Source organism: Sesamum indicum, linkage group LG15 (genome assembly GCF_000512975.1).
Source record: "Sesamum indicum cultivar Zhongzhi No. 13 linkage group LG15, S_indicum_v1.0, whole genome shotgun sequence".
In the NCBI taxonomy this organism is placed as follows: domain Eukaryota; kingdom Viridiplantae; phylum Streptophyta; class Magnoliopsida; order Lamiales; family Pedaliaceae; genus Sesamum; species Sesamum indicum.
Genome location: NC_026159.1, coordinates 370,976 through 388,464, shown reverse-complemented (window position 1 = coordinate 388,464; position 17,489 = coordinate 370,976). Strand labels below are relative to the sequence as shown.

The 17,489-nt window shown below is 35.6% G+C and overlaps 3 protein-coding genes across 5 annotated transcripts; 1 reads left to right on the top strand and 2 right to left on the bottom strand.

Annotated features, from left to right (window-relative positions):
- On the top strand, positions 623-3,950 carry LOC105177144 (peptidyl-prolyl cis-trans isomerase CYP38, chloroplastic). Of its 2 annotated transcripts, none has more exons than XM_011100188.2 (7): positions 623-985; positions 1,157-1,453; positions 1,585-1,784; positions 2,696-2,931; positions 3,062-3,204; positions 3,329-3,400; positions 3,503-3,950. In XM_011100188.2, the coding sequence occupies exons 1-7, from the start codon at positions 800-802 to the stop codon at positions 3,728-3,730; spliced, it is 1,362 nt and encodes a 453-aa protein (XP_011098490.1). In that variant the 5' UTR covers positions 623-799; the 3' UTR covers positions 3,731-3,950. The 2 variants fall into 2 exon arrangements, with proteins under 2 accessions (XP_011098490.1, XP_011098489.1); XM_011100187.2 differs by having other exon boundaries at positions 624-985; positions 1,154-1,453.
- LOC105177145 (serine/threonine-protein kinase STY8) lies at positions 4,125-7,425 on the bottom strand. The gene is made up of 6 exons (XM_011100189.2): positions 6,964-7,425; positions 5,908-6,029; positions 5,347-5,543; positions 5,007-5,181; positions 4,797-4,931; positions 4,125-4,601 (listed from the first exon to the last, which is right to left on the bottom strand). The coding sequence occupies exons 1-6, from the start codon at positions 7,226-7,228 to the stop codon at positions 4,395-4,397; spliced, it is 1,101 nt and encodes a 366-aa protein (XP_011098491.1). The 5' UTR covers positions 7,229-7,425; the 3' UTR covers positions 4,125-4,394.
- LOC105177143 (deoxynucleoside triphosphate triphosphohydrolase SAMHD1 homolog) lies at positions 10,032-15,959 on the bottom strand. Of its 2 annotated transcripts, none has more exons than XM_020698929.1 (20): positions 15,776-15,959; positions 15,504-15,661; positions 15,114-15,151; positions 14,943-14,965; positions 14,082-14,188; positions 13,946-13,997; positions 13,775-13,859; positions 13,161-13,251; positions 12,573-12,611; positions 12,416-12,483; positions 12,240-12,302; positions 12,095-12,150; positions 11,945-12,018; positions 11,706-11,798; positions 11,533-11,634; positions 11,326-11,406; positions 11,139-11,230; positions 11,005-11,020; positions 10,783-10,893; positions 10,032-10,697 (listed from the first exon to the last, which is right to left on the bottom strand). In XM_020698929.1, the coding sequence occupies exons 2-20, from the start codon at positions 15,624-15,626 to the stop codon at positions 10,596-10,598; spliced, it is 1,416 nt and encodes a 471-aa protein (XP_020554588.1). In that variant the 5' UTR covers positions 15,627-15,661; positions 15,776-15,959; the 3' UTR covers positions 10,032-10,595. The 2 variants fall into 2 exon arrangements, with proteins under 2 accessions (XP_020554588.1, XP_011098487.1); XM_011100185.2 differs by having other exon boundaries at positions 10,034-10,697; positions 15,780-15,959.

Sequence of the window (17,489 nt, the reverse complement as noted above, 5' to 3'; positions counted from 1 at the left end):
CAAGTTAAACATAAAAGCAAGTGTTTTGATTGTTGTTCTGGAAATACCTCACTATTTTGCCTTGAGATGATGAAAGTAACCTACCAATTTACACATTGGATTTCAATTTAATTTTCTACACATTTCTTTCCTGCCAGTTCTAGATGATTTATTTACTTCTCCCTCTTGGAACTTTCCAACTATATGGTATAATTACGATTTTGGCACTTAAACAAAGCCATTTATACAATTTTGGTTTTAAAATAATTTAAGATTGTAATTTTGGTTGTCAAAATGTTGTTTCTTGCATTTAACAAAAATTTCATTTGCGAAAAAAAAAAAAAAACCTATTTTCCTTTGATGTTGTGGTATTTTTTACGTTTTGTACCCCTTAATGGTAGGCCCAATTTGATGACTATATATTTCTGCACGTTTTCTCTTTGGGAAAGACGGTAGGCCCAATTGGATGGCACTTCATCGCTCAACATTAACAATGATGGATTGGGTTGGGCTCCTAGGCCCAAATATTAATAGCCCACAACTCTCAAAAATTAAAAGCCGACACTCCATCTGACGGATGACAAGCATAGCTGGATTTGAAGATCATGTTATCCAGAGTGTGAGGTTGACTGAAAGCATTCCGCTTTAATTTTCCACCTACTCTTTGGATCGGGTTTCGCTACTTCACTAGATTTTTCTTCCCTACAAAACCTTATCTTCTCTCCGATATTATTGCTTTTTTTTCGGTTTTGTTTTCTTAATATTTACAAGATTCTAATGTTGCTATCTTTTTGCTAAAACTGTGACAAGTTTTTCATCAATGGCAGTCACTGTTTCATGCCACCTATACTCGTTTTCACAATTAACAGCGCCCCACAAACTTATTAGCTATAAGCTTCCATCTAAATGCATCAAACTTTCATCTGTCCGTAATGCTTCCTCTGAGCAGTTTAAACCCCTTTGTTCCTCGGAGAAATCAACTTCATTTGAGCCCAGAGATGAACAGGTCAATTCTCCTTGATTGCTTCCCATTTCTAAGATTTCTTGTTCTTTTTCTAAAATGAGTGATCTGTGTTGTGCTTTGAGTTCTGGGAATTTCTCGAGTTTTTGTGTTGAATTTTATGTCAAGTTGAAGTTTAACGTGGTATTTGACAAAACATATTTCTGATTTCAGCAGAGAGATAGGTTCTCTTCAATAAAGAAAAGCGCGATTTCAATTGCGTTGGCAGTGGGATTGGTGACCGGATTTCCGGATTTGGTATGTTTAGGACAGGCGAATGCAGCACCTATTGCTCCAGCATTGCCAGATGTTTCAGTTTTGATTTCAGGGCCGCCAATTAAGGACCCCGGGGCTTTGTTGAGATATGCATTGCCTATTGACAATAAGGCTATAAGAGAAGTTCAGAAGCCGCTTGAGGATATTACTGAAAGTCTAAAGGTTGCTGGGGTCAAAGCCCTTGATTCAGTTGAAAGAGTGAGGAACCAGTTCCTTTCTTGATATTTTAGTACTTTCCTCATGTTTATAGAATATTTTTGAACAACGTGCTAAAGGGATTTTGCAATGTGTTGATGGTTGTTTTGTTGTCCCTTTTGCTTGAGGTTTAGAATGTTAGACAGGCGACGAGGGCTCTCAAGCAAGGCAGAACCTTGATCGTTGGAGGTCTGGCAAAGTCAAAGGTTGATGACGGGATTGAATTGCTTAACAAACTGGAAGCAGGATTGGATGAGCTTCAAAAGATTGTTGAGGACAGAAACCGTGATGCAGTTGCCCCTAAACAGAAAGAGCTGCTCAATTATGTTGGAGGGTGAGTATAAACAATTGTTTTTATTGTTAATCATTCTGGATTTGTCGAAAATGTGTTTGCTGTAATTTTGTAGAAGAGCTGTTGTGACTTAAACTATATACAGAAATATGTGCAAGAAATCTCAGTAGAGACTGCAAATAAATTTTGCAGAGCAACCTGAATAAGTCGCATATAATTCTTGTAATCTGATGCTTAAGATTCATTATCATAGTCATTGACTATTCATTTGATTAAAAAGGTGCTGCTTTTTTAGGACAATATGATGTAATAGCAGATGCTTGGAGTTGATAGAACTCTTTACTTTTGTAACCGAGAGTTGCTTATCATGTTAGTTTGTCGATCAACATCAACCAATGGCTGTGGGAAACTCTTAGATGTTCTCCTATTCATGTTTCACATTTTGCTATTCTCCACATATGACCATGTCTTGCAAGGATCCAAACAGTCTAGTTGTATGGCACAACCCAAGGTACCTGTTGATATAACGTGTGAATGCATTGTCTTGTGGATTTGATGCCTTCCAGATAGATTTCTAAGATATTTTCTGCAATGAGAATGTTATTGTGTAGTCGTACCTCTCCGAAATTGAGTATCCATTATGGTCTGGACCAGCCAGCTCGACTATTTTCTTGGATGCACAAGCAAAGATATTATCGTTCAAAGATTGATAATACTGATATTATCAAAATTAAACTAGTTGAAGGATACATTCAAACATGGAGAGAAGAAGTACATCTTATCCTTTAAGATCCCCTGATGACCAGAATCGTTGTGTATTTCTACTAAGTTCCGCTTAGGCCCAGAGGATGGGAAGAGCTTAAAAATTTAGTCTTCCTAAAATATGCTTTTCTCATTTAAACCCTTGTCATTGACTGCAGCTGAGATCTTCGTGGGGCATTGGGTTTCTGCAGTGTTGAAGAGGATATGGTGGACGGCTTTCCATATGAAGTGCCTGAAGAATACAAAAATATGCCATTACTAAAGGGAAGAGCAACTGTGGATATGAAGGTCAAGGTCAAGGACAATCCTAACGTGAATGAATGTGTATTCCGTATTGTTCTGGATGGTTATAATGCCCCTGTAACGGCTGGAAATTTCGTTGATTTGGTGCAAAGGCATTTCTATGACGGCATGGAGATCCAGAGAGGCAAGTCCGCTTGAATTTAAATTTTCTTTAATATTCTATACCATCTCCAATACATCCTTATCAAAGTTATTACTAGACCTTTTTTTTCCAATGATGCTAATAGAGTGTAATCTTTATTGCTGCTTCTCAGCGGATGGATTTGTAGTCCAAACAGGAGATCCTGAAGGTCCAGCTGAGGGCTTCATTGACCCCAGTACAGAAAAAACCCGTACAATTCCTCTGGAGATTATGGTGAATGGAGAAAAGGCACCCTTCTATGGAGAAACTCTAGAAGTAAGTTCACAACCTTATATTAGGCCCTCCCTTCCATTGTTTTCACCTTTCCCCGGACCTCATCTTAGAAGTGTCTGAATTTAATTTCCTCTCCAAATTTGATACCATTTATTTTCTTGGGCAGGAACTTGGTCTATACAAGGCTCAAACAAAGCTTCCGTTTAATGCATTTGGGACCATGGCTATGGCTCGAGAGGTGCGATTTCTAATTTAATGAACAGATGTCACGAATCAGATATTTTCACTTGATTTTATAGTTAACATTACTCTCTGAATCTGTTGGTTTTCATGATGTCAGGAATTTGAGAACAATTCTGCCTCAAGCCAGGTATTTTGGCTGTTGAAAGAAAGTGAACTAACTCCTAGCAATGCCAACATATTGGATGGTCGGTATGCCGTATTTGGTTATGTGACAGAAAATGAAGATTTTCTGGCAGACCTCAAAGTTGGAGATGTTATAGAGTCAATGCAAGTTGTAGCAGGCTTGGATCATCTTGTCAACCCAAGCTACAAGATTGCTGGTTAGGCATCTAGTTTCTGCTATTGGTTTAAGGATCAAATATTCACCTGACGAGCCTGAGATAACTTCAACTTCATGCAAGAGTGAGACTTCTAATTCTTTGTATTCGGTAAAACTGTTGGAGCACTGGGATTAAGAGAGACAGCCTATTTCTTCATGTTTTTGCAACCCCTCGTCTGTAATAAGACATTCATTTTAAGAATTAAGGTCAATATATTTTATCCAACTTATTCTTCCTCTTATTGTAGTAAACCGCCCTCTTTAGACCCATTTAAGTTCAGTTGTTTCAATCAGGTTTATATATCTCGGAGAATGCATAAAATTTGAGACTTGAAAGGCATAAGAAAGTACTCTTATAATTCAATATCAAGAACTGACCGACAGTTTTGCTGATTTGAGATTGACCATTAGATAGACAGAGGCAAACCCCATATTCACCAAGATGATCACATTCCTCGCAAACCACAAGGTAACAACATCTACTATGCTTACCTTTTCTAGCGATGTTATGACACAAGCACGTTAATATTTTGATGCCCACCAGCCTAACACTTCAAATGCATATAGCTTCAAAGACGTCAACTTCAAACCACATATCTGCTGGTTGACTACGACTTCTACTTAAAATATTTAGAACTTCAGAAGTTGTAACTTCTGAAACTTTGATTCCTCAAGGCCCTCGATGCCTGCGGAAGCAGAAACAACCTTGAGACTGATCAAGGGGAATCATACCCCCACCCTTTGATGTGTCAATTGCTTCCAACATGGAAACAACCTCATCCATTTCCGGCCTCTTGTCAGGATTGGCATCCCAGCATCGTTTCATTACATTGGCAAGAGAGTTTGGGCAACATCGAGGTATCTCTGGCCTCAGATTCTGCATTTCAATAACAAAACGTTCAATATTTCCATACAAATAGGTACAAAAATTATTGCACTTTCATATGAAATAATACTTCCCACAAAGAGAGAGGAAAACAGTATTCATATTGTGTTCACATTGAAGCATTTGCAAAACAGAGAGATACACACCAGCTGAAGGCAAAGAGTGATAATTTTCAGATTTATGCACCTGGCGAACAACAGCTGAAGTCAATTCTGAGAAACTGAGGTCTGGATACGGCATGTCACAGCAATATATCTCCCATAAGCAAATACCAAAACTGTATACATCACATTTCCTATTGTAAGGGTTACCATTGAGGACCTGCAATAGATAGAATAAGGAGGCCGTAAGGGCAGCAGAAGACAATGAACATCTGCAAAAGGTCATATAAAATACCTCAGGTGCCATGTAACCAAGGGTTCCAGTCTCGCCAGTCATTTCATTAGGATTTGAAGCCTCGATACGTGCGACCCCGAAATCAGCTATTTTTACTGTTCGATTCTTGTCGAGAAGCATATTCTCAGTTTTCACATCCCTGTGGACAATCTTTTTGTAGTGAAGATAGCTTAACCTGTAAAACATTGGCACCAACAGCTCAAGTGCGTAACTTGGACCAGATGCAACACCAATTTACTAATGATATAATGCACCACCAACTTACTGAGCACAAATGTCACAACCAGTGTTGGAAAGTATGTGACAAAGTGAATTGCATAAAATTGAATTCAAAGTTTACCCTCGCGCAAGATCCAAAGCTAGTTGGATAACAACTTTGAAAGCAAGTTTCCTCCTTCGGTTCTTTATGAGGAAATTTTTAAGGGCGCCTCCAGGTAGATATTCAACTACAACACAACAAACATTACGTGGCATGCTGAAATGACCATTATCTTTCTGTATGTTTAGCTCTGATGCGCCCATCGTGGCTCCTATGAACTGCAAAAGGGTGATTAGCGGGAAGGCACAAGAACAATTTTGAGAAATCTTCTTTGTTCCGAAACTTTTTGCAAGGACACACCAAGAAGATTGTTGAAATTCCACAAAAAAGCTTGAGGCGAGAAAGCAGCAGAATTAATCTTTATAAAGGTTCTTTCTTGTAGAATTAAATCTTCATTTTTTTCTTAGCATGTAAGACACAAGAAACTTCATGGAGCAAACAACTATCAATGTCAATTTAAAATCATTCCAACAAATTGAGGAGAAAAACACACACAATAAATGGTCAGCTAATTTGTGCAGTAAAAGATAAAGGACATATGAAAGGAAAAAAAGAGAGAATATTTTAGCAGCAAGCGTTTACCTTGGTTACGTTAGGATGATCAAGCTTGTGCCACACAGAAACTTCTTGGGCAAAAGCGGCTCTAAGTGAAGCTATTTCAGCCTGTGTCCTGTGGCCTTCTTCTCCCCAGTCAAGAAGTTTTACTGAAGACAAAAGAGGAAAAGAATTAACCATTTATGGTGCAAAGTATGAACATCTATGCACTGAATTCCAAACCTTGATGTCAAGAAAGTCAGGGGATTGATTCCAGACTGATAAACAATGGATTGCCAGACTGATAAACCATGGATTGGCTAACACCACATTTATCATCTTCGCATTGAAATCAAGCAAGGGAGAGAATGAAATGCAGTAGCAACTCAATATTGGTTTAAACTCTATGACCCGGACTATCATGGTAAATTCTTCTCACTGTCCTGCCTAATTTATTTCACACTTAGTTCTTGCCTTGCCATCTTTGGCAGCTCCTTTGTTTTCCCTTTTCCCATTATGTGAATGGAAAAGCTGAAAGCTGCTGACCACTTCAAGCAAATAACCATTCCCAGAAAGCACGGCTCAACCCAACAACCTAAACACTACCTTAGTCCTCACAATCTTTACAGAATGATCACGAGGGTGAACAGATGCATAGACAACGAGATATCAACTTGGAGGTGCAATTCTTGAATGAAACAGGAAATGGAACATTCTCGGTGTCACCTTATGGACGCACAGATGTTCTACAGAACATATAACAAAGACAACAAATGGCCGCATAGATTAATTTCATGACCTTATTGACGCAAAATCGGCCATATGCCAATAGCTAAATAAATGTGTAGCTGAGGTATTTGCCACACCTACATGGGAGCATCCAACATCCCCAGAATGTAAGCCAATTAAGCAGCATATCTCACAACAAAAACATCTTTCCCACAACAACGAAGACCCAAAGCAGCTCAATGCAATTCACATACGATATAGAAATGATTATTAATACACTAACATCCTGAAATTTTATTCCTCTAAGAAAAAGGAGAGTCTTTAATAAAAAAAAAAAAAGAAAAAAGAAAAACAATGTCGAAATCTCGAAAATACCTGCAACATCTTGTCCATCATAAATGCCGCGATGAACGGTTCCAAAAGTACCACGTGCTATGACGGATTTGATAACAAGCTTGGAGGGGTCGATTTCCCATTCATGCCTCACCGGAATCTCCCTCATCTCTTCTTCTAGCTGTCTTTTCTTCTCTAAAGTCAAAGCTCTGGTGAGATGGCGGTGGAGTTGTTCATCGAGGCTCTTCAGATCTATTTGATCCGCCCTCACAAACCCACCGTCTCCGCCGCGAATGTCTTCCGCCATTTCTGGTGACGCGCTACCACCAATGCGAGGTTGGGGGCAAGAGGAAACAGGTAGCAACTGTCAGTATCCTTGGGAAGTTTTATCAGTTGGGATTTGGACTCATTTATCAGAGGACTTGTCAGTCAGATTAATAGTTACGTGTGTGTGAGCTCTTGTGACTACCATTTATCTAATCTGCTCTATCCCCATTTCCACCTTTTTCTTTGTTTAAATTCTAACTAATTAATATTTTACAAAAAGATTATGAAGAATATAATGTGATTTAATTAAACTAATATATTTTATATCCATGGACTACATTTTTAAACTTTTTTTTTTTTTTACAAATTTTTAATTTTTTTTTAAAAAAAATACTGCAAGTGCAAAGTTAACAAATTCATAGATCGATCAAAGGATTGCATAATTTCATCAAACATTCAGAAAGTATTTATAATTTTTCAAATAAGAAGAGATATTAATAATTATGTCAAATTTGAAAAGAGATCGTTGTAAAATATGTTAATAGTTATTATAAAGATATCTCCTTAATAAAAATATATATGTATTATAGATAAAATATTAATTCCCAAAAAGACAAAGCATGGGGTGCCGACCAGTTGACCAAACAAAGTTCGTAGAGCTAATTTGCACGGAGGTGTCCGAACCGTAGGACAAGCATAAACTCATATATTCTTACTCATTATTTTACTAAATACATTTGACACGTATTCCTTAGTGCACATATAAAATATATATATTTTTTTCTCTTTACGAATTTCGTGTTGAGACTTTTCTATCAATCCAAGTATAGCACATTCTCGAAAACATTTAGTGATAATTTTATAATGTCATATTTTGATAAAAGGATTCAAATTTGGGAAAAGGCAATCAAATGAATCGCTATTAAAGGAATATAAAATTTATTACAAATTTAAAGTGGGAGATTGAGAATTTAAAAATCTTTCATAGTATTTCATTAGCCAAATAAGGTCAAAAAGATTTCTTATTGCAGATTAAAAATTTTCAATTCAAATACATCTTAAAAATATTTTTGCCTAATTAGTTTATCATATTTATTCTTAAAATACTACAGATATGAATTTTGAACAAATTTACATTCACAAGATTTTCGAAATAAAACTAATATTTTAATCCAGTCATTTGTGGAAGTACGTACTTGTAATAGGGGCCTCAATATTCTAAGACCATCTCTGAGGAAGGCCATGTCCGTCCAATTTAAAGAACTGACTTTTCTCAATAGCAAATTATGCTCTACCCACTATTTCTATTTTCCAATTTTGCTGGGACCTTAGCTGTCGGTTGCAAAAATCAATCAATCTAATTATTATATTTTATTCAACTTAAATTAAAATGTCTCAAAATTTGATAGAGATTGGCTTAGAACATATCGTGTTTGTTACTACCGTTCTTCCTAACCCCCAAAATATAATCATAGATGCAGAAATTATACATCAATAATTTTTGGATAATTATATTTACACTCCTAATTTATAGTCTATTTACAAAAACTATGCATATGTTTTTAAAATTACACATATACCCATTAAAAATATTAATATCATTTGCACAAATTATCCTTACCTTTTAAAAATTACACATACATCCCTCATAAACATCAACATTAACATCATTACACAAACTATTAATTTTTTTCCGCTATAGATAATTTTGTAATTATTCAAAAAATAAAAATAATTTATGTAAACCTAAATCATGATGTGTAAATATAATTATCCCTAACATTTTTACAAGGCAATCTTAACATAGAAAGTATAACCCTCAAAGGCAAATACATGTTTCCCGTTAATTTCCTTGTATAACTTTATACATTAATTTCGCTCTAATTTAATCATTTTCTTACAACAACTCAGAAATTGACATCGCAATATAGTTTGTACTTGATTGTTTCACCAGCTAAAAATGGAAAACACTATTACAATGAATTGATTCCAGCCCCATATGGTGAGAACTAATTAATATTCCAGAACTATTTGTCATATAAAAGATGTGTGCTATCAGCCGCACAACCACCTAGATTCCCGGAGATTGCACTCTTGATATTGATAACAAGTAATATTATTTTAAAAAACCAATCAGATTCCTATATGTATTCTTTCATCAAGGTATTTGCCCTACAGGCCACATAGCTGAATCCAATAACACTATTCATCTTTGCAATCTCTTGCTGTACGCAAGGAAGGATAATAATCATGACAAAGAACAAATGGGGGAGTCTGTTTCCAGAGAGCAGAGTCTGGCTAGAGCCCAACCAATTTCCTCAGTGATTCCAATTTGCCTCTAAAATCTTGAGAGCAAACTATAATGATTCCATTACTATTAGTACAAAATGCATACTGAAAAGTACAATCTATCTAGATGCTAATCTCTCGGATCCAAAGGTCCAGATATTTCCAGTGGAACCAATTTCATCCTGTCCAGTCCTGTCCAGTCCTTTTGAATTGCCTAGACATATTCTAGAATAATCCCACCACTGAAGATGAAAATGGACAACAATTTCAAGGTCATCTTTATCATAAACTAGGACAGATCCCACTGAAAATCCTGCATTAAAGTCTCTCTTATTTTTTGTAAGACCAGGCATATTTTTCATCTACTCACATGCTCATAAAACAAATAATCAGGGGGAAGTAACAGAGAGAAACTATCCAACTTATTGGACTTTCTTGTAAACTCAAAGAATTATAATGTTCAAGGACAGCATACCAATCTACAGGCCTCAATCATGCCAGTAAGTATTATAAACTCGAATAACAACCAAGTCAAGCTGTCTATCTAATTAAGAGATGTTGGAAGACAAATATATTGTCCAAGTGCTACGGACCATAAAGAAATGAATAAAACAGATGATGGGTGACACGTCATGTAAACTACCAAGCAATTAGCATCTTAATGTGAACTTCAACTGATCCTTCACTCACACCCTGTACTCTAAAATTGTGAGCTCTTAACAGTTATATGGAATCTGGGTTTCAAAAGTTCCATGTTATTACACAAAAGATCACTCCCTGTTAAGCAAATGAAGTAAATTGTAACACAATCTACATCCCTTTAAGCACCAAACTAAGTTTCTAACAAAGAGAGACATTCATGTATTCATGTGATACAAAGGCCACTGTGGTTTCAGCAAATAATGCAATCAAGGGCGTGTAACGTGATATATGCATATATCTAAGGTCAAGTCCTGTACATGGTTCCCAGCCAAAAATGCAATTGCCATTGTATATATGCAATACAACAAGTATATATGTCAGTATCAGAATGTTATAATGGATATGTGTATATATAGTGCATAGCTGCTTCATTTTATACGACGAAGGCACCAAAATATATGAGCATACTGGAATCATTACATCCGTCGCTTTTTCTTCTCTGGTGTTGCATGTACTTGTGCCTTGATGCCATAAGTTTTCAACTGAAAATTCTCAAAGGCCTCAGAAATTACTCCTACCTGCAAAAGGAGTTCAAAGACAGCATTTATATGTGCAACTGGATAAAGATAGGAATTGAAAGATTCGACAGCTGATTCCAGAGACCAGTTCAGGCTTTTTGGAGTAAACTCGCACAATCATGTCTTGGTAAGATGTTGGAAGCAAGTGGCTGATGCGATCATCAGAAATTGAGAACTTCTCATCACTATCATAATCCTGAAAAAGGAGAGCTTTCAGAAGTTGTCAAAGTAAAGTAAAACAAGATGAGAGAGCTGACAAGTGTCAAAATTCCGAGCACTTAAATTGGGACACCGGATTCATTCATACCTTGAAAAACTTGATGCTGCAAGAAGGAATGCATGCAAACAATGGAAATATGTTAATATAGCAATGTAAAATATATTGCTAACTTTGTGACCATGGAAATGGTGAGCAGTTTCATCAGTTACGGAGATAAGCACCTTTCAAGAGGATTATGCTTCCCGCGAGTCAAATCAATCCGGACATTGCTAACCACAACATCCTCTTCTCTAAGTGTTGCTCCACCATTTTTCTACGTAACCAGTAGTTATTTATCTCTCATACAGTAAGCAGAACCTTTCCCTGGCAAAAGAAGCTTACAAATTTTCCAAACTGTGAAAGGCATACCTGTGAACAAACAATATCCCGTGCAGTAACTTTCTTAAAATTCTCCAACTTGTCTTTCGGAACAGCATACTCATTACAAAACTGCAAAAGAAAATTAGCATGTGAGTACATCATCTTACACGAAAAAAGCATTATGAAAAAGAAAATAATAAATACAATTAGTACTATTAAATGATCATGGAGCATTGTTTCTCAAACTTATGAAACCTGATATAAATCTCTCCGGCGAATACGAAGGATCAAATCCCTAGATTCCTTTAGTTCTTGGTCAGGAGCTGTCTCAATGGTCTTGATAATAGTATCATCTAACTACACCACAAAGGAATACCTGAGTAGTGCAGTAAGCAGTTAACCATAAATAAATAGAAGAATTACCAAACCTTCCAATATTCTGAGGGATCCTGTATGTGAGATGCTATCTGTAGATAACTATTCGCACTCACTAAGGCATCTACAACCATTAGCTCTATAGCCTGAAAAATAACCAGTCAGCTGCATATTAGTCATATATATATGTATGTATGTATGTGTGTGTGCCTGTAAAGAATACTACGACTACAAATACACATAAAATCTCAAGTAAATTAACTGCAGAACTGAACATTATATCGATCAATACCTTTACTTTTGCATGAGTATAAACAGTTCTATACAAATCAGCTCGTGTAGCAAACAACTTGTGGATCGTCAGATCTGAAATTCACAGTCAGTAACATCTGAAGATAACAAAAGAGAAGCATACATCCAGCTGAGTCATTTAGATGCTTACAGTCTTTGGCCCGATAGCATATCTCATCACCCATAACTCTCATACTCTCCATTAACCTGAGAGTCCAAAAGAAACTGTTCAGCAAACCTGTTGCGCAAGTACAACGTGCATGTGAACTGAATCATCACAAAGTTTTGACCATAACCTTTGAAACTGAAAGTTGCATCCTAAACCACATGCTCGGCAGTCGCGGACAATGTAATCAAATCTGCAGCAGAGCTTTTTTGTAATCAAGCAACATAAGAGAACAAAATTCGAAAAATAGCACAGGAATGATGACATTCAAAGAGAAATCTGGTTCCTAGAGTTGAAGTTACTAACTTGTCAACATCAATGCCATTTCGACCATTCGCCACGATGTCATATAGAAATCGCTTTTCCCTTGTGCTCTGGAGATTAGGAAAAATCACAGAATCAGCTGAACACGTGAATAGAGCTGCATTATTATCATAAAAGATATTATGATAGCAAGACTTACTCTGGTTGTAGCATACTTAGAACTTGCAAGTATCATTTCCTGCCCAGGGTAAAGGTTGAAACAAATCAATTCAGACCTCAGGACTCAGGAGCATAAGAATTAGCCAATAAAGGATCTCATACCTATTCAAAGTGAAACCTTTTTTCTGTGACAAGCTCTGCAAAGACTTCTATGAAGCCTCCAGAATTGAAAGAAACAATAACATGGAAATAAATTTTATGAAAAGCATAAAAAACCACATTGTCAACCACCATTTATAATAAACGTATGATATGCAACATAACAATTACAATGTCCTTCAAACAGAATGTATCAAAGAATTTTTGCCATAAGGCAAAGGCTGTATAGATTTCTTATTTGACTGAGAAATCCATACCAGCCATCATGAAGAATATTATGATACAGATATAGATAACAAAAAACTGATCAGTAGCACAAACTAATGTTCCAACCAAGAGAACGATTACATCACTTCTCTTTATCACAGTTTGAACACCAAAGATGTTTTCTGAGAAATTTCATAAAACAAGGGAAAAAGCAAGCAGGATGAACAAACTATAACCTGGGGACAGGCAAGTATCAACTAACCTTGACTCTTTTCATGGTCTCAGCATCTATGTCTATTTGATGCTCATCGACAATATAATCCACCATCTCCACAGACATTAGCTCATGAGACCTATAACCATTTTTAACACATTAATAGCCCGCAACAAAAAAATGATTTACTAAGAAGCACAAATCAGAATATTGGGAAACAGAAATTCAAGAGTCAGAAGTAGAAGAATGTGATGTTAGAATCTCTTAATGGCCAAAGTTTACCTCCAGGGGCAAAAACCAGAATTAGCACACATAATCTAATCATGCGTATATCCGACTGCATGTGTTTGTGAGACTAGCCGAAAGGTGACTTATGGTTATGGATGCAGTCGAATGCTTTTTACTCCTAGACACAGGCCTCGTCAAGTACATCATGCATTAGCTAAGTCCCAGAAAGGAGAAGTTGGAGCTCAGTAGGCATGGGAGTTAAGAGTGTTAGTGATGAAATAAAAATTAATATTCAAAGGAACAACTGAAGTTCTCATGTAACAAATAATAAAGTTGCTTATTAAAACAAGAAAGTAACTAATGAAAAGTGATATGCTTTCATCAAGTGGACAACCATTAGCCCATAAAAAATACAGTCAGTTCGACATACTTACCACTCTGATCCCTTAAGAACCTCCGGAAGAAACTCACGTTCAAACAAATGACTAAAAGGCCCGTGACCTATGTCATGCAAAAGCCCTGTCAATTAATGCAAAGCAAATGGTCAACATCAACAGGTATGCAAATAAATATTCTTACTGCATTATAATGTAAATTTATATAACCTGCAAGTTTTAAAGTTTGCATATCAAAGCGATCGATACCAAGCTCTGATCCCTGAAAAGGCACATTGTTCAGAAAAGAAACCCTATAGCTTCAAGTTATAATTTTGGATGAACATATTTAACGCAGATCTCATACTTGTTGGATCTTAAGTTTGTGACCCGCTTCACCAGCAAGCCAATAGACTCCAAGAGAATGTTCAAATCTAGAATGCACTGCTCCTGGATATACCATATGTGCCATTCCTGACAATTGGAAAATGAAAAATAAATCATTCGAAGCAAGTTGAAAAATGAAGGTAGCTACCCCACTGGTTACTCCCAATGATAATGCTCCTCATGTACCAAAAATAAGGCTTCTTGAAATTAGTATTAAATGTGATCCTGAGAAGTTGCAATTGCCTAAACTGAACACTGTGATGGCACCCATGGCTCTCTATATGCAACAGGAATGTCCTAATTCAAGTAATCAAAAGGCATTAGACATGTGAAGCAAGTCATGAAATTTGGCAGTCTATTCCTGTGATGCTAATTTACTAGAACAAAGATGTCCAGATAATGCAGACTATTGTAATTGTATTCAAGCAGACAGATATTCAGGAGTAAATAAAATGCGTCCCTCATCAGGAGCCCAATCAAAATAATTATGATACCATGACAGCAGCTGGACTTCAGAAAACAAACAAGTAGCTTTCATGGAAAATGTGAAGGTATGCATCATGTACAACTGATTTTCTAATTAACAACTGTTTGCTGCACAAGTGTGAGGAAGAATACCAAAACCATAGTGTTCAATTTCCTCAATATTAGCAGTCAAATGAAGAGTAAGATAATAACCATTTGTCACTCTCGTCATGGCATTCATGATAACAACAGAGCTACCACCTCATGCATAACAAAAGGCTATAGTTATCAGACTCAATACGAAGATCTGAAAAGCCAAGTATAGCTATTGGTGAACGGATTATTAAGAAGCAAAACAGAAACATGATGCGCTCACCTAGTTGCTTAAGTTCCCGCAGCCTGTCAACATACAAGTATCATATTAGAAACTCAGTCATCAAAACTACATCAAAAGAGATACAGAAAGCACCTAACAAAGGACACAACAAAGTGCAAGTATAGTCGGAATGAAGTATTAAATGATGAAGAAGGCATAATTTTAGTTTACCTCTGAAACTGCTCCGTGTCGATAAATTTCAAACAGAGCTGCAAATAAATAAGCAACAGTTGAATTGGTTTGCATCTAAACAAAGGTACCAGCAAAGAGAAATAAGAAAGATAAAGAGATTCTTTCATAAGGTAGTGCAGAAACATCTAAACATACTCCGCAATGTTTATGAGAGGATTATAGTAATTTGAAGATTGTGTCACTGGTAAAAAGTAATAACAGTTAAAATTCAGCAACGCATTAATAGTTAGTGCCACTGACGTGGGGAAAACGAATTCGAACTGGTGTGATTGATAATATGCACCTACTTCATGTGAAAACAAATTCAAAGAACTAAGGAACACTCACACACACCAAAAGAAAAGGAAAAGGTGAATGTGAGAACGTTACCGGATCAAGATAAATGCTTCCATGGACATTGTCGTGGACGTTTTTGGAGGATCTCATATCTTGCGAGCACACGAAACTGTAATTTGATGAGAATGTGAAGTCACCGTCGCAAAACGCTCCCATTCTCTGTCTTCTGCTTTGCACCCCAACGCCCACGGCTACAAATGAACACAAAGGAGCATAGAACTCATAAACAACTGCAATTTTACACTAATCTAGTAGCTTTTGCATTGATGAGTTGTAGAATGAAGAGATGACCAAATGGACGTAACTCACTGTTTGCTCTGGGAAGAGGGAGGGTTTTACTGTTGCAACTGAAGAGGATTATTTAATGTGGAGTTACGGGGATACTGGAAAGAACAGGAATGTAGAGATAGTGGTAAAGTAGTGCCGCCAAAAGAGTGTGGGTTAAGCAAATGGAGGAGTTTTCGGTTTCCTCCGTGATGACTGCTTCTGCAACGGTCAGAAAGTCCAACGGAAATCAAGTTTTGATTGAAAAGTATGGTGGGGGATTTCTTTGTAACCCATATGTTTTGGGCCTCAAAGGCCTACTCTACGGTTCATAACATTTTGGGCTTTTACATGGTACACATGACTGTGGGCCACCATACTGGAAGTTCAAATCAGTTCCCACGTTTCCTTTGGACTGACTAATATTGATTTCGATTTTACCATTTTAATTTATTTTAAAATTACTCATCTAAAATAGATGTCAGAATTTTTAAATAATTTATCACTAATAAAACTTATAATTCCATATTTTTAATATTTTATTTTCTATATCATTGGATATTATTCATATATCATAGAAAAATAATTAAATCACTATAATTAATTAAAAAATATATTTTTTTTGCAATCATACAAGATTGTGTATTATATACCAAATCCAAAAAAAACTATATACCAAATCCAAAAAAAAGAACAACTATATAACATAGTAGAAACATTATTGAATTAAACATTCAATTTTTTCATTAAAGTGCAATATCTTAATATTATAAATTATAAATAGTTGTAAAATTTAATATGAGATATACTAGTTGCAATAAAATATAGTACTTTTGAGAAAAAATTATTATTGCCAAAAGACAAATGCAAATATTAAACAAATATAGTATCTTTTTTTAATATATATAGAAAAACACGATTTTTAATCAATTAAATTTATTTTAAAACTCATCTTTTTGCAAATACTACTCAATTTAACGTTGATATGTTTCTCACTTCACACTATATATTTTTTATTTTACTACAATTTTCAACTTTTTTTACTAAAATCAATAGAAATTCTAGAAACACAGACCTCATAAAATTATTATATATTATTTAATGATTCATAATTCTACTTAAGGACTATCTTTCGACAATTATCGATAAAATCAATCTACTGATACCAGCTTTTTTGCTTAATTTGTAAAATTTGAGGGGGTTTTTCAACAAAAACCTGGCTCTTGTGAGGATTCTACCAATCAAGGAACTGCAATCATCCTTCCAAAACCTACTATTCGGGGCAGGATCGAAATTATCCATCCAGCTGAAAAGATGTTAATCCTAAATTAAAACGAAAATGATTCTAAAACGGGCCCATTAAAACGAAAACGGGCCCATGAAAATGAAAATGAAAACACAATTAAGAAATGAACTTGATAAATTAAAACGATTCTAAATGAAAATATAATGAAGCAACTATTATATTTAATTCTAATAAAGAAGAAAAATATATGATACTTCTAATTCCTCTAAAGTTCTTAAAAGATGAATGATATATCTAACTAAATAGCATAATATTTCAACATGCTTAATTTGCTAGGAAAGATCATAAATATTTATATAAAAATTACTAGGGCACATTAAAATTTGAATGAATAGCATATGAGTAACATGTAAATACTAATCCAAACTTCAAAAAAATAAAAGTATAACATTGAATAAATATCCTCAATTTTATTAAATTAAACGTATTGTTGAAAAATTTAAATCAAG